Source organism: Ranitomeya variabilis, chromosome 2, assembly GCF_051348905.1.
Source record: "Ranitomeya variabilis isolate aRanVar5 chromosome 2, aRanVar5.hap1, whole genome shotgun sequence".
In the NCBI taxonomy this organism is placed as follows: domain Eukaryota; kingdom Metazoa; phylum Chordata; class Amphibia; order Anura; family Dendrobatidae; genus Ranitomeya; species Ranitomeya variabilis.
The window spans coordinates 824,550,967-824,578,201 of NC_135233.1; the positions used below are offsets into that span (position 1 = coordinate 824,550,967).

Below are 27,235 nucleotides of genomic sequence, written 5' to 3' on the forward strand. Positions count from 1 at the left end.
CACACACACACACACACACACACCACAACACAGTTTTACAGAACCAGCAAAAGGAAATCATGGGCAGAAAGGGCAAGTAGAAACGCATAAAAAATGTATTCAAACGCATGCGTATTTTACTCAATGTTTTCATGCCAACAATCTGCTACAAATCCTAAACGTGTGCACATACCCCAAGACCAACTACACAATTCTGCACACAAAAGGTGCACACACACACACCACTTCATATGTCTATTGCATAATAGAGTATTAAAGAGGTTGTCCACTACTCGGACAACTCCTTTTCAGTCCTCACAATTTCCCCTTTTAGGGCTCATACTCACTTGCGCGAGACTCAGATGAGTCTCGCACGGCAATACCCGGCGCTGCTGCCGGCACTCAGATCAGAGCGTGCGGCCGCATAGGAATACATGCAGCCGCACGCTCCGCTCCTCTGTGCCAGGTGCAGTGCCGGGTATTGCCAGGCAAGACTCATCCGAGTCTCACGCAAGTGAGTATGAGCCCTTAAAATAACACTTATAGTCACCTCCGATGCAGACTCGGTCTCTCCCGGCGATCGCGTAACAGTGTGACGTCATGCAAACCTGCTGCCAATCAGAGGCGGCTTCTCTGTCAGCCTTCAGACAAATAGTTTATATCCGGATGAAAAGAGATGGCAGCAGAGAGCGCGACATCAAATTTTAGGTGATCGAGGGGAGGGACAGTGCAGACACAGCTGGAAGAGCGCCTGCACAAGTGTTATTTTAAAAGGGGCAAACACGAGGATTGAGAAGGGGTTGTCAGAGTAATGGTCATTCAACCCTTTTCAGTAGAAAGACAGAGAAAAAAAAATGGTGCATGCAAGTTAATACTGCCATTGTGGGCTTACACATTCATTTATGGTGCAGTGTGAATTTATTTCCTCTAGGATGTAATATGAAAACAAAACTTTAAGAGATCTTACCACCAGTTTGGGGCTGCCCTTTATATTTAATAAGAGAGTTGGCAGCCCCAGACTGGTGATTTTACTTAACTTAAGTTCTGGATAAAACTGCATAGAACCCTATACAGCGACATGTAAAAGTTGGAGCACCCCTAGTCAAAATTACTGTTATTGTGAACAGATAAGCAAGTTTAAGATGAAACACTCTCAAAAAGGGTTAAAGTTAAAGATGACACATTTCCTTTGTATGTTAAGCAAAAATGTTATTTTTTACATTTTAAAAATTATAAAAAAGTAAAATGGGCTCAGTTTGAGCACCTTTGGAGATTTGTGTGCTCAGATAAATTTGACAAAGTTTTCAGACCATAATTAGCCTGTTCGCGTTATGGCTTGTTCACTTGTTCACCATCATTGTTAGGAAAGGCCAGGTGATGCAAATTTCCCAGCTTTATAAAATCCAGCCTCCTCTAACCATGTGCCAAAATACAGCAGCCATGAGTTCCAACATAGCAAAGAGTTTTCAAGTTGTCCTTGCCTCAGTTTGAAATGTAATTAAAAGTATAATTTAACAGGAACAGCGGAGTTCAAGATAAGGTCTGGAAGACCAAGCAAACTTTCAGTGAGAGCTGCTGGTAGGATTGCGGCAAATCAGAACCCCATCTTGACTGCAAAAGACCTTCAAAAAGATTTAGCAGACTCCAGAGTTGTAGTACATCATTCTACTGTTCAGAGACACCAGCACAAATATGGTCTCCATGAAAGTCAGCAGAAGAAAACCTCTCCTGCGTCCTCACTATAAAATTCAGGATCATAAGTATGTAAAATCACATGTAAACATGCCTGATGCATTTTAGAAACAAGACAAATGATGCTAAAATAGAACTCTTTGGCCACAATTATCAAAAGGTATGTGTGGAGAAAAAAAAGGGCACAGAATTTCAGAAAAACAGCATCTCGCCAACCATTAAGCATGGGGGTGGATCGGTCATGCTTTGGTGTTGTGTTGCAGCCAATGGCATGGGGTAGAGGGAAGAATGAATTCAATTAAATTTCAACAAATTCTTCATCCAAATATAACACCATCTGTAAAAAAAAAAAATCTTAGGTTGCAAAGAGAATGTCTTTTACAAATGGATAATGATCCTAAATACATTTCAAAATCCACAATAGACTACCTAAAAAAAAAAAACTGAAGGTTTAACAATGGCCCTCACAGTCCCCTGATCTGATCATCATTGAAAATTTGTGGCTAGACCTCAAAATAGCAGTGCATGCAACACAATCCAGGAACCTCACAGAACTGGCAGAATTTTCCAAGGAAGAATAGACATGAATTGAAAGCCTCTGGCCTGGCTACAAAAAGTGTTTATAAGCTGTGATACTTTCAAAAAGGGGGCGCTACTAGGTACTAACCATGCAGGGTGCCCAAACTTTTCATTGGCCCATTTTCCTTTTTGTAATAAAATTTTTAAAATGGATATAGATTATATATTTTTTGTTTTGTTTTTGTTTTTTTGGCCTAAAATATAAAGGAAATGTGTCATCTTTAACGTTAGGCCTTTTAGAGATCATTTCATCTCCAACTTGATTAACTGTTCACAATAGCAAGAATTTTATCCAAGTGTGCCCAAACTTTTACATGCCACTGTATTATGACTATGAAATGGTGACTTTCTAGCACAAGTCAGACCCAAGCTCCAGGGTTGTGGGATCCCAGCCTGTAAAGTGAGATCCCACAACTCTCCAAAGGGTAACTGCTCTAAGGCCTCTTTCATGCATCAGTATTTTCACAACCTTTATTATTGTTTGGATCACTGTCTATTCAGTATTTTTTGAATAAATTAGAAAGCTTCTCCTATCCTTTGCTATGTTAAACATGGACACCACAAAGATGCAATCTGTGTGTTGTCCATGTTTTTCACAGACCCTTAGATTTGTATTAACCTTTTTCATCCATGCTGCTTGGGGAAAAAAAACAAACAAACACACAGAACGCATACATGCAACTTGGGCATCTGCATGAGGCCCAAGGAGGTTACATTTCAGTCAATACTCCGTGAACAAGTGTGTAGAGTGGTGAGGGTCAGTAGCCAAGAGTGCAGGTCCTCATCTTTTACGTTGACACGCTACATGAAAGTATGGGTCCTGGCTTGTTGTGTGGACTTGTGCAGTGAGGGAATCACGCCCGTGCAGGCTGCATGTAGCTGGTGGTGTGGCCTGGCCATGACTATAGGTTTCACAGTTCAAACAGAGTATTTACTGAATGATAACTTGGCAAAGCTTATGTCCAAGGGATAGCAGGTACAAAGCCTTATGGACATTTCCTCTATGGTGTAAAGCATTTTGACCTCCCACCATATCCTTCCTCTATTGTTTTACTCCAGGTCTCTGCAGACACTGTTTTGTCCTATATCACCACAATCCATCATGAACACCACAGTCCTGATCAGCAAGTCGCTCTACTCACTAAGCAGTTCCACATCCTATTTCTTCTACTACTAGTACCCTGGATCCACCGCTTGGGACCCCACCAGTCCCATGAACGACGTCTTGTTTAGGTCCGTTATCTTCAATGTTTCAAGCTTGGAGGTTCGTGACTAGGTGTCCTATTAAAGGATGCCTCCTCCCAAAGGCCATTGTGACAAATGGAGCGAGACGGACAGAGCAGAGAGGAAGGGCGACGGACAGAGCAGAGAGGAAGGGCGACGGACAGAGCAGAGAGGAAGGGCGACGGACAGAGCAGAGAGGAAGGGCGACGGACAGAGCAGAGAGGAAGGGCGACGGACAGAGCAGAGAGGAAGGGCGACGGACAGAGCAGAGAGGAAGGGCGACGGACAGAGCAGAGAGGAAGGGCGACGGACAGAGGAGAGAGGAAGGGCGACGGACAGAGGAGAGAGGAAGGGCGATTGACAGAGCAGAGAGGAAGGGCGATTGACAGAGCAGAGAGGAAGGGCGATTGACAGAGCCGAGAGGGAAGGCGACGGACAGAGCCAAGAGGGAAGGCGACGGACAGAGCCAAAACAGGCTTGAGAGACGATCGGGCTTTAGTGGAGGACCATTTCTGTGGGCGGCTGCGTTCCTGTGCAGACATAACAGTACTGGGAGTGGACTGGGACCGCGCTTTAAGTAGCGAGGGCAGCCATTGAGTTGAATGAGAAAAACCATCCCCAAAATGGACTTGCAGCCTAATGGGTAGGGTTGTGACCCCCATTCAGGTTTGTGTACCATTTAGTGTTGTTCAGATAGTGTCACTACATGTCACTGTTTGATGTAAGATAACGTTGACGTGACCACTACCCAGATATCGGAATAATAACGCTTGAATAATAAGGTCATTATCTGCTGGATATTTGTCTTGCTAAATTCTGTATTGCCATATAACATGTTTTACGGCCTTTTCTCGTGCCCTTTCCTGATCCCATACTTACGGCACTAATCTTTTATCTGTATATATTAAATAAATCATTGATGGTTCGATCCACAATGTCTCCTCATTGCCTGCGCTGTTGCATCCAAGTAACCTTTCAACAAGTGCATATTGCAATTTTTTTTACATGCAGACTATTGGCTTTTATGTAAAAACAAAAACTGCCAAAATGACTCGCACTGGTGAGTATAGTATGGGGAGGGATAGATGCTTGGTTTTAAATACTCCCCTCTTAACAAAAATTTCTTAACCCCCAAAAATTAGGTTACTACTAGTGATGAGCGAGTATACTCGTTGCTCGAGTGGTCTCCGAGTATTTGTTAGTGCTCTGAGATTTAGTTTTTTCGATGCAGCTGCATGATTTACGGCTGCTAGCCAGCCTGAGTACATGTGGGGGTTGCCTGATTGCTAGGGAATCCCCACATGTATTCAAGCTGTCTGGCAGCCGCAAATCATGCAGCTGCATTGACAAAAGCTAAATCTCCCGAGCACTAACAAATACTCGGAGATCACCCGAGCTATTTGCTCATCACTAGTTACTACGTAGGTGCATGCATGGGAAGTAATTTGTTAAATGCAACTAGTAAGACAATTTTAACACCTTTACCTGATTTTGTGTGTTTATTGTAGGGTTTTATACTCACTCAGCTGCGGTTTGAGGTAGGCACAGGAAGCAGTTTTATAAAAATGTCCAGTCAGGTTTATTAAACTTCATAAACCTGCTCTGCACAGGCAAACAAGCAAGCCTTCTCCAGCACAAAGTAAAAAAAACAATAGAAAATACAAACAGTCGATATAGTACTGTGGGTCCGCCAGCTCAGGTCAGTGTCCTTCAGTAAACATATTGGAGGCCTCCACACCTTCAGTCACAGGCATGGAATGAGACACTTGGTCTCCATTTCCTCTGCAAAACTACACTCCCAGGAGTGGGGATATGTGAGCAGTCATTTCCACCCATCTCTGAACTGCTAATAAAACCCAGCCCTGAAATGCCCTATTAATTCGCTCAGCACTACAGGTGCTGGAGCATGCTTTCCCGGGCTTACATCACCGAAGCTAATAACCTCGATCATTCATATCTTCCATCAAGGACCAGTCCGGTAGCCATCTTACAAAATATAGATACCCACATGTTCCATGTTCATGCAACAGGGTTTGGCAGAGGAAGAGAAGGAGAAGCAGCAGGAGAATGTGAAAAGGGGCATAGACTTGGCACAGGTAGGGCACTAGGCTGCCAGAAAATGATGATGGCATTGGCTATAACAACCAACCATTGCAGTGAGGTGATGAAAATTAACAGACAAGGCTCTTGGTCCAGCTGTTTACCCGTACGCTTGTGGGATAATAAGCTTAAGTTAATAACATCAAGCAAAGAGATGAGTATTAGCTACCCTTTGAGACCCTCGCAATACAAGCAAAATGGAGGAACTGCATCTGGCTTCCAAAAGGGAGATATATTATTAACCCTTCTGCATCTTCATACATTCATATATGTAAGGCAATGAAGCCCTTGCACTTTATTTTAATGTATATTATCTGCTGCTGCTCTTCCTGCTCCTCTACCACATGTGACATTCACATTTCTCTACTCGACCCTTGCTTCAATAATAAAGGTCTTTATCTTTATACTGTATATGCCTTTGTGTGTTTAATAAAGATTTTTTTTTTTTATTATACTATGGACTATATACTCCATGTTAATTGTATTCAACAAGTAGATGAGGCAGCAACAGCTACAGTATATTTGACATTATGTATCAAATTTATTATCTGCCATTGTGACAACCAAACACTTCAGCAAACAGATGCACCGATTGAACAGCAAGGTTCAGTCCAACCTAGACTATGTCCTCTCTCTGTGAGATCATAGTCTCTCCAAGGACTTCTGGGTCAACAGCTTGGACCAGTGGCAAGAACTGCGCAGCCTCCAGTGTCTAGTGGACCAGGTTATCTACCACAAGCATGGAAAACCTAACGTTTGACAAAATTAATCAATCAGTCATGGATCAGTGCAGACTTTCATTCTACAGCTGATGCAAATTATTAGATTTGACATTGGCCTACCTGTCATACTCCCAAAACAGGAATAGTTTTTGGACATCCTATGCAAAAAAAAAAATAAAAAAAATAATAAATAATAGCTTCTTCCGTTTGCACCGCTTGTATATAAACACCAGTTAGGCTGGAAACAGACTAGCTTATGACATCCGATGCAAGAGCATTGGATGCGATCAGCTAATGACCCTAGGCTCCAGCTCTCCTGTGAATCAAGTGTCACGCTACTGTGCTCCCATGAGAGAATCACAGCACAAATGCAGAGGAGATGGAGAAAGTAACTTTGGGATGGGATGTGAGCAAGCCGAAGTTTACTGCCAATCACAGCATGTTGCAATTGTTGTCTTATACCAAATCAGAATGAGAAAAAAAAAATAGAGATGTGAGCTGCCCCACAGAATAACACAGGGCCGAGTGATATGCAATGTTTTATCACACAGCACTTGGCTGTGTTATACGCTAGTGAGACCCCGATCTAAGGCAGGCGTCTGTCCCTGAAAATGGATACATCCAACCAATTGAAAGTCCCACAGGGACAACACGTGGTTCAAGGATGGTAAATAAGATCCTGATGATCCTTAACGTACTGGTTTCTGAGAGTTCATGTGCACAAGCCTAAAGAGACAGATAGCCTTCCACCATTGTTTCAGTTCATATTCAGATATACAGTCCCACAAGACTCAAGAGTCAAAAAGGTCCAGAGGTGGATAATCAAGGTAGCCTGAGGGGGGACATAAAGAGCAGTACTAATAAATGAAAATCCAACAGGTAGATCAACCCAAAAATCCTGTAAATAGGAGATCCTCATTTATTCCCTCCAGTGCTGAAGAATGAAGCAGAAAAATCCATCGAGCTTCCACTTGTAGAAGCTTTTTTTTCAAGTGACCCACCTCTACCTGAGCCCCTAACATGTTCAAGACCAACCACCCTGGTGTCTAGGCACCTACCAGCATGTTGGACCAAATAATGCAATGCCACTGTAGTCAAGGTCTTGCCCTTGCGGGAGTCCGCCAAAGCAGTATTGATGGTGGAAAAATGCTTTTGGATACGTCGATGTAGCTCCTGCGACATCTGGCCTACGTAGACAAGCGGGCATGGACAGATAATCGCATAAATTACATTATTTGTCTTCCAGTTAATGTAGGCCTTGAGTCTTGTGGTAGGCCTGGTATAGTGGCTTCTTGTGAGAATGTCTCTAAGGTTGGGTGCTCTCCCAGCAGTAATGAGCGGTCACTCACTAACGATCTTAGATGTTTGCAAATCTGTAGTAAGAACCCCCCAGTGTTTTTGTAAGATCTGTCTCACCTGGGACCAATGGGTATTGTAACCCGTAATGAAGCGAACATATCAGGCAGTTTCTTCTTGGGTTCTAGTAAAGATTCTTGTGATTGAAGGCTAGACCTCTGGTATGCTTTTGAGATAAATCTGCTGGGATACGTCCTGTTTTAAATCTTGTTGTAAGATCCCGGGCTTCCTTACATAAATCCTCATCGAGCATGCAATTTCTCCTAGTTCTTAAAAATTGACCGATGGGTACACCTCTCTTGGTGTGTGGCAGATGAAAACTACGATACTCCAGTAAATTGTTTGTGGCAGTGGGCTTGCGGTAAAGACAGGTAGATAAAGATCCATCATGACAGACGACATTGAGGTCCAAAAATTCACTGAGGAAGATGAACATGAAAAAGTCAAGAAAATGTTGAAAATGTTGTCATTCAAAAAAATCTATGAAAGCCACAACTTCCTCTTGGGAACCTGACCAAATAAAAAAAAAAAAAAAAAAAAAAAAAAGACGTCGTCAATGAACCTTGACCAATACTGTACCTTCGTCTTATACCATATGGAGTTGTACACGATTGTGGCCTCCCACCATCCTAAAAACAAATTCTCCAGGGCAGGGGCACAGCGAGCCCCCATTGCCACACCTGACACGTGGAGGAAGAAGGTCCTGTCAAATAAAAAGAAATTGTGTTTGAGGGTATGTGCACACGTCAGGATTTCTTTCAGAAATTTCCTGAAGAAAACCGGAAATTTTCTGCAAGAAATCCGCATTTTTTTTGCGTTTTTTTTGCGGTTTTTTTTAGCATTTTACAAGCGTAATTAGCTTGCAGAATGCTAAAGTTTTCTAAGCGATCTGTAACTGATTGACAGGTTGGTCACACTTGTCAAACATAGTGTTTGACAAGTGTGACCAACTTTTTACTATAGATGCAGCATCAATAGAAAAAGATAGAATGTTTAAAAATAATAAAAAAATTTAAACAAATGGTTATACTCACCTGCAGACAGCCGATCTCCTCAGCGGCTTCCGTTCCTATAGATGGTGTGTGTGTGCAGGACCTTCGATGACCGCTGTCACGTGACCGTGATGTCATCGCGGTCATGTGACCGCGACGTCATCGCAGGTCCTCCACACATACACCATCTATAGGAACGGAAGCGGCAGCATGCACCGCTGAGAGGCGGGAAGACTCCAGGGGCCATCGAAGGTGAGTACATGACTATTTTTTATTTTAATTCTTTTTTTTTTTTTTTTTTTTTTTACCAATTATATGGTGCCCAGTCCGTGGAGGAGAGTCTCCTCTCCTCCACCCTGGGTACCAACCGCACATGATCTGCTTACTCCCCGCATGGTGGGCATAGCCACATGCGGAAAGTAAGCAGATCAATGCATTCCTAGGTGTGCGGAATCCCCGCAATTCCGCAAATTTAATGAACATGTTGCTTTTTTTTCCGCGGGAAAAAAATGCAACATTTGCACAAGAAATGCGGAATACACTGAAAATAATGGGAGGCATATGTAAGCGGTTTTTTTCAAGTTTTTATCACGTTTTTATAGCAAAAAACGCGGAAAAAAAGCGAAAAATACTCAACGTGTGCACATGGCCTAAGAATGAAGTCAAGTAAGTCCACAAGGACAGAATCGTGCATCCTGTCTGAACCGTGTTGTAAATCCAATAAAAAGAGCACTGCCTGCAAGCCATCATCATGGTTGATATTCGAATACAATGATTCGACATCACAGGTGACCATAATCTCCCCTGGGGCAAGAGAAATCTCTAGTAAAGACGTGATGAAGTGTGATGAGTCTTTGATATAAGAAGGTAGTTCCAGTACCAATGGTTGCAAAAAAAGTCAATATATATGCATGCCCTCTCGCACAGGCGACCTATGTTTGAGACAATCGGATGGCCTGGTGGCTTGTTGACGTCCTTGTGAACTTTGGGCAACATATAAGAAGTTGACACCAGGATGTTCTATCCGGGGTGGGTCAAGTGTGTATTGTGACTAAGGCATGATCCATATACCTGTTCATTTGCGGGATCACTGTGGGTGGAATTGTTCACTGTTCTTAGTTGTTTTTAATGGGTAATGTAAAAAATAAAAAAAAATAAAAAATAATATAAATATATATATATATATTATATACACACACACATACATACACATTTTGTTTCTCCAGCGATCAGTCCAATGGTAGAGTAAAATATATCTTTTGTTTATCCATTAAAAAGTTCAAGATTTCCTCAGTTACAATATTGCATACATTCAATCCCTTATGGATAGTGTTGAGCGATACCTTCCGATATTTGAAAGTATCGGTATCGGATTGGATCGGCCGATATCCAAAAAATATCGGATATCGCTGATACCGATACCCAATACCAATTCAAGTCAATGGGACACAAATATCGGAAGTGATCCTGGATGGTTCCCAGGGTCTGAAGGAGAGGAAACTCTCCTTCAGGCCCTGGGATCCATATTCATGTAAAAAATAAAGAATAAAAATAAAAAATATGGATATACTCACCCCTCAGACGAGCCCTGGCTGTCACCGCTGCAAGTGTCTGCCTCCGTTCCTAAGAATGCAGAGTGAAGGACCTTCGATGACGTTGCGGCTTGTGATTGGTCGCGTGACTGCTCATGTGACCGCTCACGCGACCAATCACAAGCCGCGACGTCATCGCAGGTCCTACACTCACTGCATTCTTAGGAACGGAGGCTGCCGGTTGCACGGCTGAGGTCCGGGTCCGTCGGAGGGGTGAGTATATCCATATTTTTTACATGAATATGGATCCCAGAGCCTGAAGGAGAGTCTCCTCTCCTCCAGACCCTGGGAACCATACGCACCGCACACGCCTGGGAACTTATCAGATATCGGAAGTGCCTATATCACAAAAATATCGGAACTCTGTATCGGAATTCCAATACAGCGAATATCGGCTGATACCCGATATTTGCAGTATCGGAATGCTCAACACTACTTATGGACGACATGTGTCTTCCTCCAGGTCCAAATGAGTACTGAATCAAGACCGCAAATGTAGTATAGGGAAGGAGAAAAAAAAAAAAAAAGGCCCATATGGGTTACTGGGTGTCACAGGTGTGTATAGAGAATTCCAATAGATTTGATTTAACCCAGTTAATCCAATAGCCAACAGTAACCCCTTGCGGTATTGATCCTTCCCCAAGGATTTCAACAACATGAAAAAACAAATATTTAAAATCCACATTAAATACAAATTAACTGTTGACTATTGGATTAACTGGGTTAAATCAAATCTATTGGAATTCTCTATACACACCTGTGACACCCAGTAACCCATATGGGCCTTTTTTTTGTTTGTAAAATCTATGGTTGCCATGATGAAGTTCTGCCCCATCAGGTGGACAGTAGACTTGATGGACTTCATCCTGAACATCCTATAAATGATGTATTTGTTCCAAGGTTTTGATAAAGGGGCAGAAATATATTTCTCTCCCAAAAACAGCAACAAAACAAGCAATGACCCCTGAATAGTAGGACATTGTATTTCAAATTTCTTCCCCCATTGGCTCGGGATTTGCTCAAACTCATGGATCTTGAAGTCGGTCCAAGAAGGAGTAAAAATTGAATGTTCCTCCTGTCCTCCATGATGTACAATAACTTATATTGTGGTACCATGTTCGGTCCTTCACAAAGGCTGAAACTAACTCACCTTTCTTCTCCAAAATTACAAAACGCCCTGATGTCTGTTCTACAAGATTTAGTATCTTCAGGAGTAATCTCTCCAGTTTCAGAAGCAGGGGTCATTACTCTTGGACTGACTTTCCCTTCTCTTTGTATTGAGAGAGTTGTTCTTGGGAGGAAGCACAAAGGATCTCTTCCTGAAGGTCTTTGGCTCAGGTAAAGATTTCTTCTTGTCTAGACCTTATCTAGGAAGTCATCCAGAGCTGGTCAGAACATGTATTCTCCCCAGAAGAGAATGGAACAAAGCTTAATTTAAGAAGCCACATCTCTGCTCCATGATTTTAGCCAGACTGTCTTACAGAGTTACTAAGATGATCTTCCAGCCGATTGAGCCACCAGAACACAGATCGAGCTACACAGATCGAGCTAAACATATAGAGACAACATTTGTTTTCAGTAGGGCGGCTGAAATCTCCCAGGATTTCTTTAATAGACTGTCCATCTTCCGTTCTAAAAGATCCTTAAAGGGACTCTGTCACCTGAATTTGGAGGTAACAATTTTCAGCCATAGGGGCGGGGTTTTCGGGTGTTTGATTCACCCTTCCCTTACACGCTGGCTGCAATATTGGATTGAAGTTCATTCTCTGTCCTCCGTAGTACATGCCTGCACAAGGCAATCTTGCCTTACGCATCCGTGTACTATGGAGGACAGAGAATGAACTTTAATCCAATATTGCAGCCAGCGTGTAAGGAAAGGGTGAATCAAACACACGAAAACCCCGCCCCTATGGCTGAAAATTGTTCCCTCCAAATTCAGGTGACAGAGTCCCTTTAAGCTAAGAGTAATCTTCGAATGGCAATGTTGTTTTCTTATCCACGCTTGCTAAATGGATGTCGACCTTAGGTATTTCAGACTAACATTTTGACATTTTCTCATTGACTGGGAACCTATATATTCGCTTGACAGGAATGCTTAGCCACTTCTCAGGAGATTCTCATTCATCCAAGATTAGGTTTTGGACGGACGTTTTAGTGTAAGGGAAATACCATTTTCTTTTTTGATTGGGGGGTCCCCGAACATTTCTTCCTGATTCCTTTGGGTGGTCGTCTCTTCCTATACCTCCATGGTATTCCGTACTGCAGTAAGGTGTTCTACCATATCTTCAGAAGAAAAATAATATGTTTTATTCTCCTGGGGTACGTCTGGGTTTTAGGTTAGTTCACCCTTTCCAGTAGTTCTTCCGGCATAGACATGTGATCCTCTTGGGAATCTCGTCCTCTAGGCTTATTTTCCCTTTCTAAGCCTTTTTAAGGGATCCCAGATGTGGGAGAAAGAGGCAAGGGAAGATTGGATCTCTTGGCAAACCATCCTCTTAATTTCCTCCATTAAGGAACGCCGCTCCTCCTTAACCTTATCTGTTCATCTCTCGCATAGTAGTTTTCTATGGGAGGATGAAAGCTTCTTAGCACATTTTGCACATTTACAGCTTGTTATTTTAGTTTTACTCCTTTGTGCAAGATCCTTGTCCCCCTGAAAGAAAGAGGGGAGGACGAAAAGTAAGGCAACTATATATAACAAATTGCACCATGGAGAGGGAAGCCCATTGCCAGGAAACTTACTGGGACTGGATTTGCACTGGGCTCTGCAGATGCAGAGCAGAAAGAACTTAAACCCTCTATGACATTAAAAAAAAAAAAAAAAAAAAAAAAAGGGAGTCTGTCCTACCTTAGAGTGTCTTCTGTCCGGAACACATATACAAGTGACCGAACGCAGCACCCTCATCTCATTAGAGGCTCTCTTCCCCTACTTCAATTGTGAAAGCAAGGTGTGGGGACCCTTACAATCACTGGCAGTTATCCTGCTGTCGAATCCTGAATGTAAATAGCCACCATTAGCGCACTTTGTGGTACAGCGTGGAACGCAATCGGTAGCGACGTTATGAGGGAGTGCCTGGCATTTGATGTAATTTCCGGTGACTCGGGAATGCATGGAAGTGCCAGGCGTCCCATGTCACCCCCGGCCGAGAGTGCCAGCATACAGAGGAGGGGAAGGGTCCTCTCCTCTCAGCTCCCCAGCCTGACACTCGCCAAACTTTACACAAAGGAGCAGAATGGATGGGGAGTTCTGAGTCCAAGGAGACAGGAGCAGAATTGGAGAGGAGAGGCAGAGCAGCCATTCTCCACTGCCTGGCTGTCCAGGTATTTTAGCAGTCTCCGCCGCTGGCACAGAGTACCACAGGATGACTTCTTCCTCCCAATAGGGACAGGAAAAGCACTGGAGAGAAAATGATGAGTGATGGGCTATTTGACCTCTTATTGTTTCCTGTCCCTATAAGGGTGGGGTGACATCCTCCTGTGTGCTGTCATGGAGGAGTACTTGAGAAAATCGCAAAAATGAAAAATCACCTGTTAATTAAGGGATCAAATAAATTTTATTTTTTTATTTTTTTTGTTTTTAAACATCCTGTTACTTAGCTTTGATAAAACGTCATTGATATGTCAGGGTCACACTTGCAACTGCAATACGAGAAACTTGTGCGAGTCTCTCGCCTCAATACCCAGCACTGCCCGCGGCACTCGGGAGTGGGCGGCTGCATAGAAATACAATGAGGCGCGAGTTTCTCGCATTTCAGTTGCAAGTGTGACCCCGGCCATATAGTCAAATACGGTTTACATGCGTTTCCATTGTGGATATGCACTTCAAACACACGTGTTTTTTCGTTTGTTTTTTGTTTTGTTTTTTTAACTGTGGATTTTCCACATCTTTAACCCCTTAGTGACAGCCAATTTGGTACTTCATGACCGAGCCAATTTTTACAATTCTGACCAGTGTCACTTTATGAGGTTATAACTCTGGAATACTTTAACCGATCCTGCTGATTCTGAGATTTTTTTTCGTGACATATTGTACTTCATGGTAGTGGTAACATTTCTTCGATATTACTTGCCATTATTTATGGGAAAAAAAACGGAAATATGGTGAAAATTTTTAAAATTTAGCAATTTTCAAACTTTGTATTTTTATGCCCTTAAATCAAAGAGATATGTCACAAAAAATAGTTAATAAATAACATTTCCCACATGTCTACTTCACATCAGCACAATTTTGGAAAAAACTTTTTTTTGTTAGGGAGTTATAAGGCCGGCCTCACACTGGGCGTAAGACAATACGCCACGTATTATACGTCCGTACTATGGAGAAATGTTCCCAAAATATTGATCCATAGTTAGGGTGTGGCAGCGTATTTTGCGCATGGCATCCTCCGTATGTAATCCGTATGGCATCCGTACTGCGAGATTTTCGCGCAGGCTTGCAAAACCGACATCTAATGGATTTATGTGCTCAAATGTTCGGGAGAACATATATATATATATATATATATATATATATATATATATATATATATATATATATATATATATATATATATATATATATATATATATATATATATATATATATATATATATATATATATATATATATATATCTCTCTCATTGAGACACATATATATATATTCTGTATTTAGAATTCATTCAGCGCGATATGTGTTAAAAGCCGGTAATTCAATTGCCGGCTTCTCATTTCTCCTGCACAAACCCGACAGGATATGAGACATGGTTTACATACAGTAAACCATCTCATATCCCCTTTTTTTTTGCATATTCCACACTACTAATGTTAGTAGTGTGTATGTGCAAAATTTCAGCGCTGTAGCTGCTGAAATAAAGGGTTAAATGGCGGAATAAATTGGCGTGAGCTCCCGCGCAATTTTCTCCGCCAGAATGGTAAAGCCAGTGACCGAGGGCAGATATTAATAGCCAGGAGAGGGTCCATGGTTATTGGCCCCCCCGTGGCTAAAAACATCTGCCCCCAGCCACCCCAGAAAAGGCACATCTGGAAGATGCGCCTATTCTGGCACTTGGCCACTCTCTTCCCACTCCCTGTAGCGGTGGGATATGGGGTAATGAAGGGTTAATGCCACCTTGCTATTGTAAGGTGACATTAAGCCAGATTAATAATGGAGAGGCGTCAATTATGTCACCTATCCATTATTAATCCAATTGTTGGAAAGGGTTAAAAAACACACACACACACACACACACGATTTAAAAGTATTTTAATGAAATAAACACAGCGGTTGTTGTAATAATTTATTGTTCTCTCAATCCATCAGGAACACCCTCGCTTGGAAAAATAATAAACGCACAAGATACATACCTTCTGGTGAACCGTCTCGTCCCACGAAGTAATCCATCTGAAGGGGTTAACTAATACTACAGGCAGGAGCCCTGCTAAATGCAGCTGTGCTTCGTGCTTGTAATTCCCCAGCGAATGAATGAAATGTAGGTCATTGACCTACATTTCCTTCAGTCGCGGTGATGCGCCCCCTGGTGGATGTCCTCATATGACCTGGAGCGTGGGAAAAAGTTCCCAGGCTGCAGTTCATGAGAACATCCACCAGAGGGCGCCTCACCGCGACTGAAGGAAATGTAGGTCAATGACCTACATTTCATTCATTCGCTGGGGAATTACAAGCACGGAGCACAGCTGCATTTAGCAGGGCTCCTGCCTGTAATATTAGTTAACCCCTTCAGATGGATTACTTCGTGGGACGAGACGGTTCACCAGAAGGTATGTATCTTGTGCGTTTATTATTTTTCCAAGCGAGGGTGTTCCTGATGGATTGAGAGAACAATAAATTATTAAAACAACCGCTGTGTTTATTTCATTAAAATACTTTTAAATCATGTGTGTGTGTGTGTTTTTTAACCCTTTCCACCAATTGGATTAATAATGGATAGGTGTCATAATTGACGCCTCTCCATTATTAATCTGGCTTAATGTCACCTTCCAATAGCAAGGTGGCATTAACCCTTCATTACCCCATATCCCACCGCTACAGGGAGTGGGAAGAGAGTGGCCAAGTGCCAGAATAGGCGCATCTTCCAGATGTGCCTTTTCTGGGGTGGCTGGGGGCAGATGTTTTTAGCCACGGGGGGGCCAATAACCATGGACCCTCTCCTGGCTATTAATATCTGCCCTCGGTCACTGGCTTTACCATTCTGGCGGAGAAAATTGCGCGGGAGCCCACGCCAATTTTTTCCGCCATTTAACCCTTTATTTCAGCAGCTACAGCGCTGAAATTTTGCACATACACACTACTAACATTAGTAGTGTGGAATATGCAAAAAAAAAGGGGATATGAGATGGTTTACTGTATGTAAACCATGTCTCATATCCTGTCGGGTTTGTGCAGGAGAAATGAAAAGCCGGCAATTGAATTACCGACTTTTCACTAACACCGCTGCGTATTTCTCGCAAGTCACACTGCTGGTCAGTGTGGAATCCGTATTTTTCTCGCCCCCATAGACTTTCATTGGCGATTTTTTTGCGCAATACGGTGACAAACGCAGCATGCTGCGATTTTGTACGGCCGTAGAAAGCCGTATAATACTGAACCGTAATATACGGCTAATAGGAGCCTCCCCATTGAGAATAATTGTGCCGTTTATTTTGCGAGTTTTACGGACGTAGTTTATGCGCTCATACGTCCGTAAAACTCGCTAGTGTGAGGCCGGCCTAAGGGTTAAAAGTTGACCAGCAATTTCTCATTTTTACAACACCTTTTTTTTTTTAGGGACCACATCACATCTGAAGTCATTTTGAGGGGTCTATATGATAGAAAATAACCAAGTGTGACACCATTCTGAAAACTGCACCCCTCAAGGTGCTTAAAACCACAGTCAAGAAGTTTATTAACCCTTTACGTGCTTCACAGGAACTGAAACAATGTGGAAGGAAAAAAATGAACATTTAACTTTCTTTTGCAAACATTTTAAATCAGAACCACTTCTTTTATTTTCACAAGTGTAAAAACAGAAATTTAGCCATAAATTCTCTTGTGCAATTTCACCTGAATACGCCGATACCCCATATGTGGGGTAAACCACTGTTTGGGCGCACCACAGAGCTTGGAAGAGAAGGAGTGCTGTTTTACTTTTTCAATGTAGAATTGGCTGGAATTCAGATTGGATGCCATGTCATGTTTAGAGAGCCCCTGATGTGCCTAAACAGTGGAAACGCTCCACAAGTGACACCATTCTGGAATCTAGACCCCTTAAGGAACTTAACTAGATGTGTGGTGAGCACTTTAAACCCCCAGGTGCTTCATAAAAGTTTATAACGTAGAGCCGTGGAAAAACAAAAAAAACAAATTTTTTCTACAAACATGATTTTTGCCCCAAAATTTTTATTTTGACAAGGGTAGCAGGAGAAATTAGACCACTAAAGTTTTTGTGCAATTTCTCCTGAGTATGTTGATACCCCATATGTGGGGGGTAAACCACTGTTTGGGGGCACCGCAGAGCTTGGAAGAGAAGGAGTGCCGTTTTACTTTTTTAATGTAGAATTGGCTGGAATTGAGATCGGACACCATGTCGCGTTTGGAGAGCCCCTGATGTGCCTAAACAGTAGAAACCCCCCACAAGTGACCCCATTTTGGAAACTAGACCCCTTAATGAACTTATCTAGATGGGGGGTTTAAAGTGCTCAACACACAAGTGCTTCACAGAAATTTAGAACGTAGAGCCGTGAAAATAAAAAAATCCTTTTTTTTTTTCCCTCAAAAATGATTTTTTAGCCTGAATTTTTTTTTCTCAAGGGTAACAGGAGACATTGGACCTCAAAATCTGTTGACCAGTTTGTCCTGAGTACGCCGGTACCCCATATGTGGGGGGAGCACTATTTGGGCACCCATCGGGGCTCGGAAGGGAAGGAGCGCCGCTTGGAATGCAGACTTTGATGGGATGGTCTGCGGGCGTCATGTTGCATTTGCAGAGCTCCTGATGTACCTAAACAGTAGAAACCCCCCAAAAGTGACCCCATTTTGGAAACTAGACCACCCAAAGAGCTTATCAAGATGTGTGGTGAGCACTATGAACCCCCAACTGCTTCACAGAAGTTTATAATGCAGAGCCATGAAAATAAAAAAAATCATTTTTTCCACAAAAATGATATTTTCACCCCCAAATTTTTACTTTCACAAGGGTAAGAGGAGAAATAGGACCCCGATATTTATTGTGCAATTTATGCTGACTAAGCAGATATCCCATATGTAGGGGTAAACCACTGTTTTGGCGCATGGCAGAGCTCGGAAGGGAAGGATCACCGTTTTGGAATGCAGACTTTGATAGAATGTTCTGCGGGCGTTATGTTGCGTTTGCAGAGCCCCTGATGTACCTAAACAGTAGAAACCCCCCACAAGTGACCCCATTTTGGAAACTAGACCCCCAAAGGAACTTATCTAGATGTGTGGTGAGAACTTTGAATGCCCAAGTGCTTCACAGAAGTTTGTAATGCAGAGTCATGAAAATAAAAAAATATTTTTTTTTCCACATAAAAGATTTTTTAGCCCCCAAGTTTTTATTTTCACAAGGGCCACCTATTGGAAGTAGCAATCCTAACAGTCAATGTCAACCCTTTAATGAGCCTTCTCACATGACTTAGGATAATAGCCAAACCAGAATCTCAATTTGCAGACTCTGTTTTGGGGTACTGCCTCTCGTCAGTGCAAATTAAGATTCTGATTTGTCTATTATCCTAAGTCATGTGACAAGGCTCATTAAAGGGTCGACATTGACTGTTAGGATTGCTACTTCCAATAGGTGGCACTAGAGTTCTAGTCTTCTTCCTCTCTGAAGAGACAATTTGCATATTTCACCAGAGGAGCATTGCGGCTTTAAGTCTCCTCACCTCGACATGCTTCTCATGTCACTCTCCGCAAGGAGAAACGATACTTCTTGGATCCCTATTTTCACAAGTGTAACAGGAGAAATTGGACCCCAAAAGTTGTTGTCCAATTTATCCCAAGTACGCTGATACCCCATATGTGGGGGTAAACCACTGTTTGGGCGCACGGCAGAGCTCAGAAGGGAGGGAGCACCATTTGACTTTTTGAGCGCAAAATTGGCTGTGGCGTTTAGAGACCCCCTGATGTACCTAAACAGTGGAAACCCCCCCAATTCTAACTCCAACCCTAACGCCAACACACCCCTAACCCTAATCCCAACCCGATCCATAATCCTAATCACAACCCTAACCTCAAAACAACCATAACCTAATCAGAACCCTAAATCAAACACACCCCTAATCCTAATCTCAACCCTAACCGTAATCCCAATACACCCCTAACCCTAACCTTAACCCTAATCCCAAACCTAACCCTAATCCCCAACGTAACCCTAATGCCAACCCTAACCCTAACTTTAGCCGCAACCCTAGTCCTAAATTTAGCCCCAACCCTAACCCTAGCCCTAACTTTAGCCCCAACCCTAACCCTAAATTTAGCCCCAACCCTAACCCTAAATTTAGCCCCAACCCTAACCCTAAATTTAGCCCCAACCCTAACCCTAAATTTAGCCCCATCCCTAACCCTAAATTTAGCCCCAACCCTAACCCTAAATTTAGCCCCAACTCCTCTAGCTGCCGGCCGGCAGATCATGGCGGGCGCACTGCGCATGCGCCCACAATTTTCTTACCGGAGGAAGAAGCCGGCAGCCAGGAGGGGACAAAGGAGGACCCAGGGACACTGGTAAGTATAGCAGGGCCCCCGAATCCCACTATTTCTCTGTCCTCTGATGTGTGATCACAGAGGACAGAGAATTACACATCGCTTTTTTTTTTTTTTGCGGTCGCCGGTAAACAATTAATTACCGGCGATCGCAAAACAGGGGTCGGCTAAGATCTCCCGGGTGCCGGCCGGCGGGCGCACTGCGCCCGCCATTTTTTTTCTGGAACAAGATGGCGGCGCCCATCGGGAGCCACGAGGAGCACCGGGGGAGACAGGTGAGTATCGGGGGGCGATCGGGGAGCCCATTTCTCTGTCCTCTGATGTGCGATCACATCGGAGGACAGAAAAGTTAAACGGGAAATTGCGTTTTTTTTTTTGTTTGTTTTTTTTTTGCGACCGCTGGTAAACGGTTAATTACCGGCGATCGCAACCCCGGGGGTTGGTAAAAAACCCCCGAATCATGTTCTCTGGGGTTTCGGCTACCCCTGGAAACTGAGACCCCAGAGAGAATCCGACTCTGGGGGGCGCTATTCACTTTTTCCACAGCGCCGTTAATTAACGGCACTGTGGTTTAAGTACCCTTAACTGCCGCCGTTAAAAGGCGGATCAGCGGTTGTTAAGGGGTTAAGCCTATGTTGATAAATATAAATAAACCGCATATTTACAAGACAAATTACATGCTTCTGATTTCAAAACTGCACGTCAATTTACAGTGTTAAGTAACAGCTCAGTAGGCATAAAATTTATCAAACTCACTTTTTTGTACCATGAAGCATTTTTTTGCGCACAAAAATACGCAGCAGGAAAAAAAAAACAAAAAAAAAAAACCACAAAATACTTATCATGGGAAATTAGCTTAAGTGTGTACATCCCTTTAAGATATGTTCACATGGCTTAACTGTAATACGTATTTTTTTAATATATTCTGTACCTAAATTCACTTGAAAAACGGTCTACAAATCTTGAAAAATGTTGAACAACCAGTTCAGGTTTCCAAAATCCCAAAGCATTTAAAAGAACACCTCTGACTACTCTTGAGGAGACTGCTGCTTGTGAAGCTGCCCGCTATTTTATATATACAAAAGAAAAAAAAAACAAAAAAAACAGCCCTATGGCGCAAATGTCCCACTTTTGCCTTGAATTTCGGATATAAGCCCAAGAGGGTGCACACAACACAATGTGAAAGCAACCTTACAAGAGAAGTAACAAATAAGGCCTCTTTCACACTTGCGTCGGTACGGGTCCGTCGCTATGCGTTGGGCTGACGTACCGATGCACGTTGTGAAATTTGTGCATGACGTGGGCAGCGGATGCAGTTTTTCAACGCATCCGCTGCCCATTCTGAAGTCCGGGGAGGAGGGGGTGGAGTTTCAGCAGCGCATGCGCAGTAGAAAATGGCGGACGCGACGGACAAAAAAAAAACAAAACAAAAAAAAAACGTTCACTTGAACGTTTTTTCGTGCCGAAGGTCCGCCAAAACACAACGGATCTGTTGCACGATGGACGCGACATGTGGCCATCCATCGCGATCCGTCGCTAATACAAGTCTATGGGGAAAAAAAACGCATCCTGAAAGCTCATTTGCTAGATCCGTTTTTTTCCCCAAAATGACGGATTGCGACGGATGCCAAACGACGCAAGTGTGAAAGAGGCCTAAGGCCGGCGTCACACTGGCGAGTTTTACGGACGTATGAGCGCAGAAAATACACCCGTAAAATACGCATATACGCATAACACACTGCCCAATGATTCTCTATGGCCCAGCTCCTATCTGCCGTATATTACGCATCCGTATTATACGGTCTTCTACGGCCGTACAAAATCGCAGCATGCTGCGTTTGTCACCGTAATGCGCAAAAAAAAAAAAAAAAAAAAAAAAAAAAAAAAAAAAATCGCCAATGAAAGTCTATGGGGGCGAAAAAAATATGGATTACACACGGACCAGCAATGTGACTTGCGAGAAATACGCACCGGTGTTAGAGAGAAAAGCCGGTAATTCAGTTGCCGGCTTTTCATTTCTCCTTCCCAAACCCGACAGGATATGAGACATGGTTTACATACAGTAAACCATCTCATATCCCTTATTCTTTTGCATATTCCTCACTACTAATGTTAGTAGTGTGTATGTGCAAAATTTTGGCACTGTAGCTGCTAAAATAAAGGGTTAAATGGCCGAAAAAATTGGCGTGGGCTCCCGCACAATTTTCTCCGCCAGATTGGTAAAGCAAGTGACTGAGGGCAGATTTTAATAGCCTAGAGAGGGTCCATGGTTATTGGCCCCCCCTGGCTACAAACATCTGCCCCCAGCCACCTCAGAAAAGGCACATCTGGAAGATGCACCTATTCTGGCACTTGGCCACTCTCTTCCCACTCCCGTGTAGCGGTGGGATATGGGGTAATGAAGGGTTAATGTCACCTTGCTATTGTAAGGTGACATTAAGCCAGATTAATAATGGAGAGGCGTCAATTATGACACCTATCCATTATTAATACAATAGTATGAAATAGTTAATAAAACACACACACATAATTACAAAGTCCTTTAATGAAATAAAGACACATGTTGTAATATTTTATTAGACTCTTAATCCACCTGAAGACCCTTGTCACCTGGAACAAAGTTACGAAAAAACAAACAACAATATTCCTTACCTTCCGTCGTTCTGTCCCACATTGTAAATCCATCTGAAAGGGTTAACTAATTTTACAAGCAGAAGCCTGTTAATGCAGCCGCTTCTGCCTGTAAAAACCCGGGGAATGAATGGGAAGCAGGGTGACCTGTAGTTACCTTGAGTCGCGGTGAGGCGCCCTCTGCTGGATGTCCTCATGAACTGGAGTCTTGGAATTTTTCCCACGCTCAAGTTCATATGAGGACATCCAGCAGGGGGTGACTCACCGCAACTCAAGGTAACTACAGGTCACCCTGCTTCCCATTCATTCCCCGGGTTTTTACAGGCAGAAGCGGCTGCATTAACAGGCTTCTGCTTGTAAAATTAGTTAACCCTTTCAGATGGATTTACAACGTGGGACAGAATGACGGAAGGGATGGAATATTGTTTTTTGTTTTTTTGAAACTTTGTTCCAGGTGACAAGGGTCTTCAGGTGGATTAAGAGTCTAATAAAATATTACAACACCCTGTGTCTTTATTTCATTAAAATACTTTTAAATAATGTGTGTGTGTTTCATTAACCACTTCGTACTATTGGATTAATAATGGATAGGTGTCATAATTGACGCCTCTCCATTATTAATCTGGCTTAATGTCACCTTACAATAGCAAGGTGGCATTAACCCTTCATTACCCCATATTCCACCGCTACAGGGGAGTGGGAAGAGAGTGGCCAAGTGCCAGAATAGGCGCATCTTCCAGATGTGCCTTTTTCTGGGGTGGCTGGGGGCAGATGTTTGTAGCCAGGGGGGGCCAATAACCATGGAACCTCTCTAGGCTATTAATATCTGCCCTCAGTCACTTGCTTTACCGATCTGGCGGAGAAAATTGTGCGGGAGCCCACGCCAATTTTTTCGGCCATTTAACCCTTTATTTTACAAGCTACAGCGCCAAAATTTTGCACATACACACTACTAACATTAGTAGTGTGGAATATGCAAAAAAAAAAAAAAAAAAAGGGATATGAGATGGTTTACTGTATGTAAACCATGTCTCATCATGTCGGGTTTGGGAAGGAGAAATGAAAAGCCGGCAATTGAATTACCGGCTTTTCACATATATCACGCCGAATTAAATATAAATACAGAATAAAATAAATTATATATATATATATATATACACATATATACATACACACATACACTGTATATATGTTTTACCGAACATTTGAGCACATAAATCCATTAGATGTCGGTTTTGCAAGCCTGTGAGAAAATATCGCAGTACGGATGCCATACGGATTACATAAGGAGGATGCCATGCGCAAAATACGCTGACACACCCTGCCTACGGATGACATACGGACCACTATTTTGGGGACTTTTCTGCGTATTACGGCCGTAAAAAACGGACCGTATTTACATACGCTGAGTGTGACGCCGGCCTAAGGCGGTTTCAAACTATGTGTTTCCAATTATGTGTGTGTTGCCTATGAGGGGTTTAAATGCTGCATATTCTCGAAGCTCCAAAGACACAGCGCCCCTTAGGGTATGTTTCCACGGTCAGGAAACGCTGAGTGTTTGACGCTGCGTAGAGCTGCAGCATCAAAAACGCAGCGTCCAGATGTTACAGCATAGTGGAGGGGATTTCATGAAATCCCGTCTCCACCATGCATTAAAAGATGCATGCGACACACCCACAGAAACGGACATGCAGCACGTCTTTTTAGAACAACGCAAGAAGAAGAACGCAGGTGACCTGCCAGTGGCCTCAGGTGCAGATTTGGTCAGGATTTTACCTGCATAAAATCCTGACCAAATCCTGATGCAATCCTGAACGTGGACACATACCCTAAGGGTATGTGTCCACGGTACGGATGGGCGGCGTTATCGCCGCAGCGGTGATGCCGCTCGGCGCTAAGCCCCGCCCCCTTAATGGGACGCGATCATGCCGGATGTGTTAACTCTTCACATCCGGGATGATCGCTCTCTCCCATAGGGCCCTGTGATATGTACGGGCATGCTGCGATCTGAAAAGACGCGCAGCATGTCCGTAGTCGCAGGGCCGCCGCGTGCGGGTTTCCACGCATAGTGGAGACAGGATTTCATCAAATCCCCTCCACTATGCAGGAACATCTGGACGCTGCTTGTTTGACGCTGCAGCGCTGCGCAGCGTCAAACAAGCAGCGTTTCCTGAACGTGGAAACATACCCTTAGGGTATGTGTCCACATTCAGGATTGCATCAGGATTTGGTCAGGATTTTCCATCAGTATTTGTAAGCCAAAACCAGGAGTGGAACAATTAGAGGAAAAGTATAATAGAAACATATGCACCACTTCTGCATTTATCACCCACTCCTGGTTTTGGCTTACAAATACTGATGTAAAATACTGACCAAATCCTGATGCAATCCTGAACGTGGACACACCCTTAGGGCTTGTTCACACTGTCCTTTTTTTGCTGCGGATTTTTCAGGTCCTGATTTGGAAAAACCGCAGTGCAAAACCGCGGTGGTTTTCACTGCGGTTTTCTGTCCTTTTTCTACTGCGGATTCCACTGCGGGTTTCCAGCTGCATTTTCCTATTGGTGCAGGTGGAAACCCGCTGCGGAATCCGCAGAAAGAATTGACATGCTACTTCTTTTTTTCCGCAGAAAATCCGCGCGGATTTTCAAGCCGAAAAAAGGAAAGTGGGCACAGCGGTTTTGGTTTTCCATAGGGTAACATTGTACTGTACCCTGCATGGAAAACTGATGCGGATCCGCAGCTGCAAATCCGCTGCGGATCCGCAGCAAAAACCGCAACGTGTGAACATAGCCTTACAGTTCCAGCAAAGTGGATGGGATTTGTAGAAATCTCATGTCCCCTGTGTTTTTTTTTGTTTGTTTGTCTTTTTTTTTTTAACTCAACATGAACTAAACAGGGGTGTACGTTTCAAATCCACATCTATTTCTTTTGCGGATATACTGAGTTTTAATGTGTGAAATTTTCCCATAGATTTACATTAGATGCGCAAAGTCCGCAGGTGAATAAAAAAAACATGTAATCCGCACCCAACTCTATTTATCAAAGCCAAATATCAGGAAGCGTCAAAAGCAAAGCAGCTTTGTATAAAACCTACAAGAGTCAAAAATCACAGAAAAAAAAAATAAAAAAAATTATATATATATATATATATATATATATATATATATATATATATATATATATATATATATATATATATATATATATATATATATCTCTCTCAAGAAGGCAAGTAATTACTTGATAGATATAGAAAATCTACATCATCAAAACCTCATCATGGGGATGTGACCTAGAGAATTTTATCTAAAAAAACAAAAAACTTAATATTGCGCTGTACAGTTGTCTGTACGCTGCCTTAACATGTTAAACATTATACCAAATGGACTTGATGTGCAAGATGATCCCTGTCCCAGAACCAGGCAGCGCTGCACTTCCCCCAACACCTGTTCCAATATAGAATGCAGGCCAGAATAGCGCTCCCAATATGAACAAGGCCGGCAAAATACTTCCCGATAACCACACAATTAGAGATTGCATGTGGGCCTTATGTCTGTACACAGCAAGTAAAACACCTTTTCCTGGCTGTAGATTTCATGGATCCAGCAGGAGAAAGCCATCAGGGTTACAACCCAATCACACTACTGTTAAATATTACATGCTGCTTTAGGAATTGCAAAAAAATTAAACAGGTAAATATTTTTTTTAACAATAAAGTGAACAAAGTAATTAAATTCCTAACAAATTATTACACAAAATAATCTTTACCATTTTATCTTACAACACAGAACATGGTGTAATTAGCCTAACTTCATAAAAAGGGAAATATTTCATTATTATTTATTACACAATATTGTATAATGCGGTGCGTTATGATTGATACCTTTTTAGGGTCCTGCGTGTGCCCGAGTCGGTCTTGTAGTTGCTGGACTCTTTGCACAAGGCTCTGAGAGTCCATATTGAAAGCTCTTTGCAAATAGTAGTTGCTTCCAAAGTCTTAGCTGCTCGTTAGATTCTGGTGTCACAAATGACATCATGTTACCATGTGATTGCCTAAATCACATGCGTCAGACAATCATGTGACTTTATAAATCTCATGGCTTGGCGCTGCTTGGAGACAATAAGACAAGCAAAGTCATTTGGAATGATTTAAAGGGAAATACCACCTTCAGAATGCATTTTTATAACATGTCACATAATTTAAATAAAATATGGAGCTACTAAATACTTTTCTTTCCATATTATCTATTAATTTTCTAGTTTTATGTTTTACGTCCATTTCATATGAATTCAGTATTCTATTGTTTTTCTGTTCCCTGGGGACAAAGCAAAAGTTTACAATGTCGACTAGAAAAAAATTAAAACCTACAATTATTTGAAATGCACAAAATTAAAGTAAAAGAAAATATTTACAAAGTTACTAAAAGGAATCTGTTACCAGGTTTTTTGTAATCTATCTGAGAGCAGCAAGATGTAGAGTCAGAAATCCTGATTTCAGTGATGTATCACTTACTGGGCTGCTTGATGCAGTTTTCATAAAAAAATTGTTTTATCTGCTTCAAATCTACCAGTTATCTTAATGTTGAGCTTTGTGTAACCCCGCCCACACCACTGATTGTCAGCTTTCTGTGCATACTGTGCATAGACAGAAAGCTGCCAATTAGTGGTG

General features: G+C 42.5%; 1 protein-coding gene across 2 annotated transcripts in view; it reads right to left on the reverse strand.

The window, feature by feature from the left end:
- The window catches only part of LOC143809943 (elongin-A-like), a 124,249-nt gene extending 97,621 nt beyond the window's left edge, over positions 1-26,628 (reverse strand). Inside the window, exon 1 of one of the 2 annotated variants that reach the window (XM_077292891.1) lies at positions 26,450-26,628. In XM_077292891.1, coding sequence (XP_077149006.1) covers positions 26,450-26,524 — 75 coding nt within the window. In that variant the 5' untranslated portion in view covers positions 26,525-26,628. The remainder of the gene's footprint in view (positions 1-26,449) is intronic. The other variant, XM_077292892.1, reaches the window with a different exon arrangement.
- Positions 26,629-27,235: the final 607 nt, after the last annotated feature.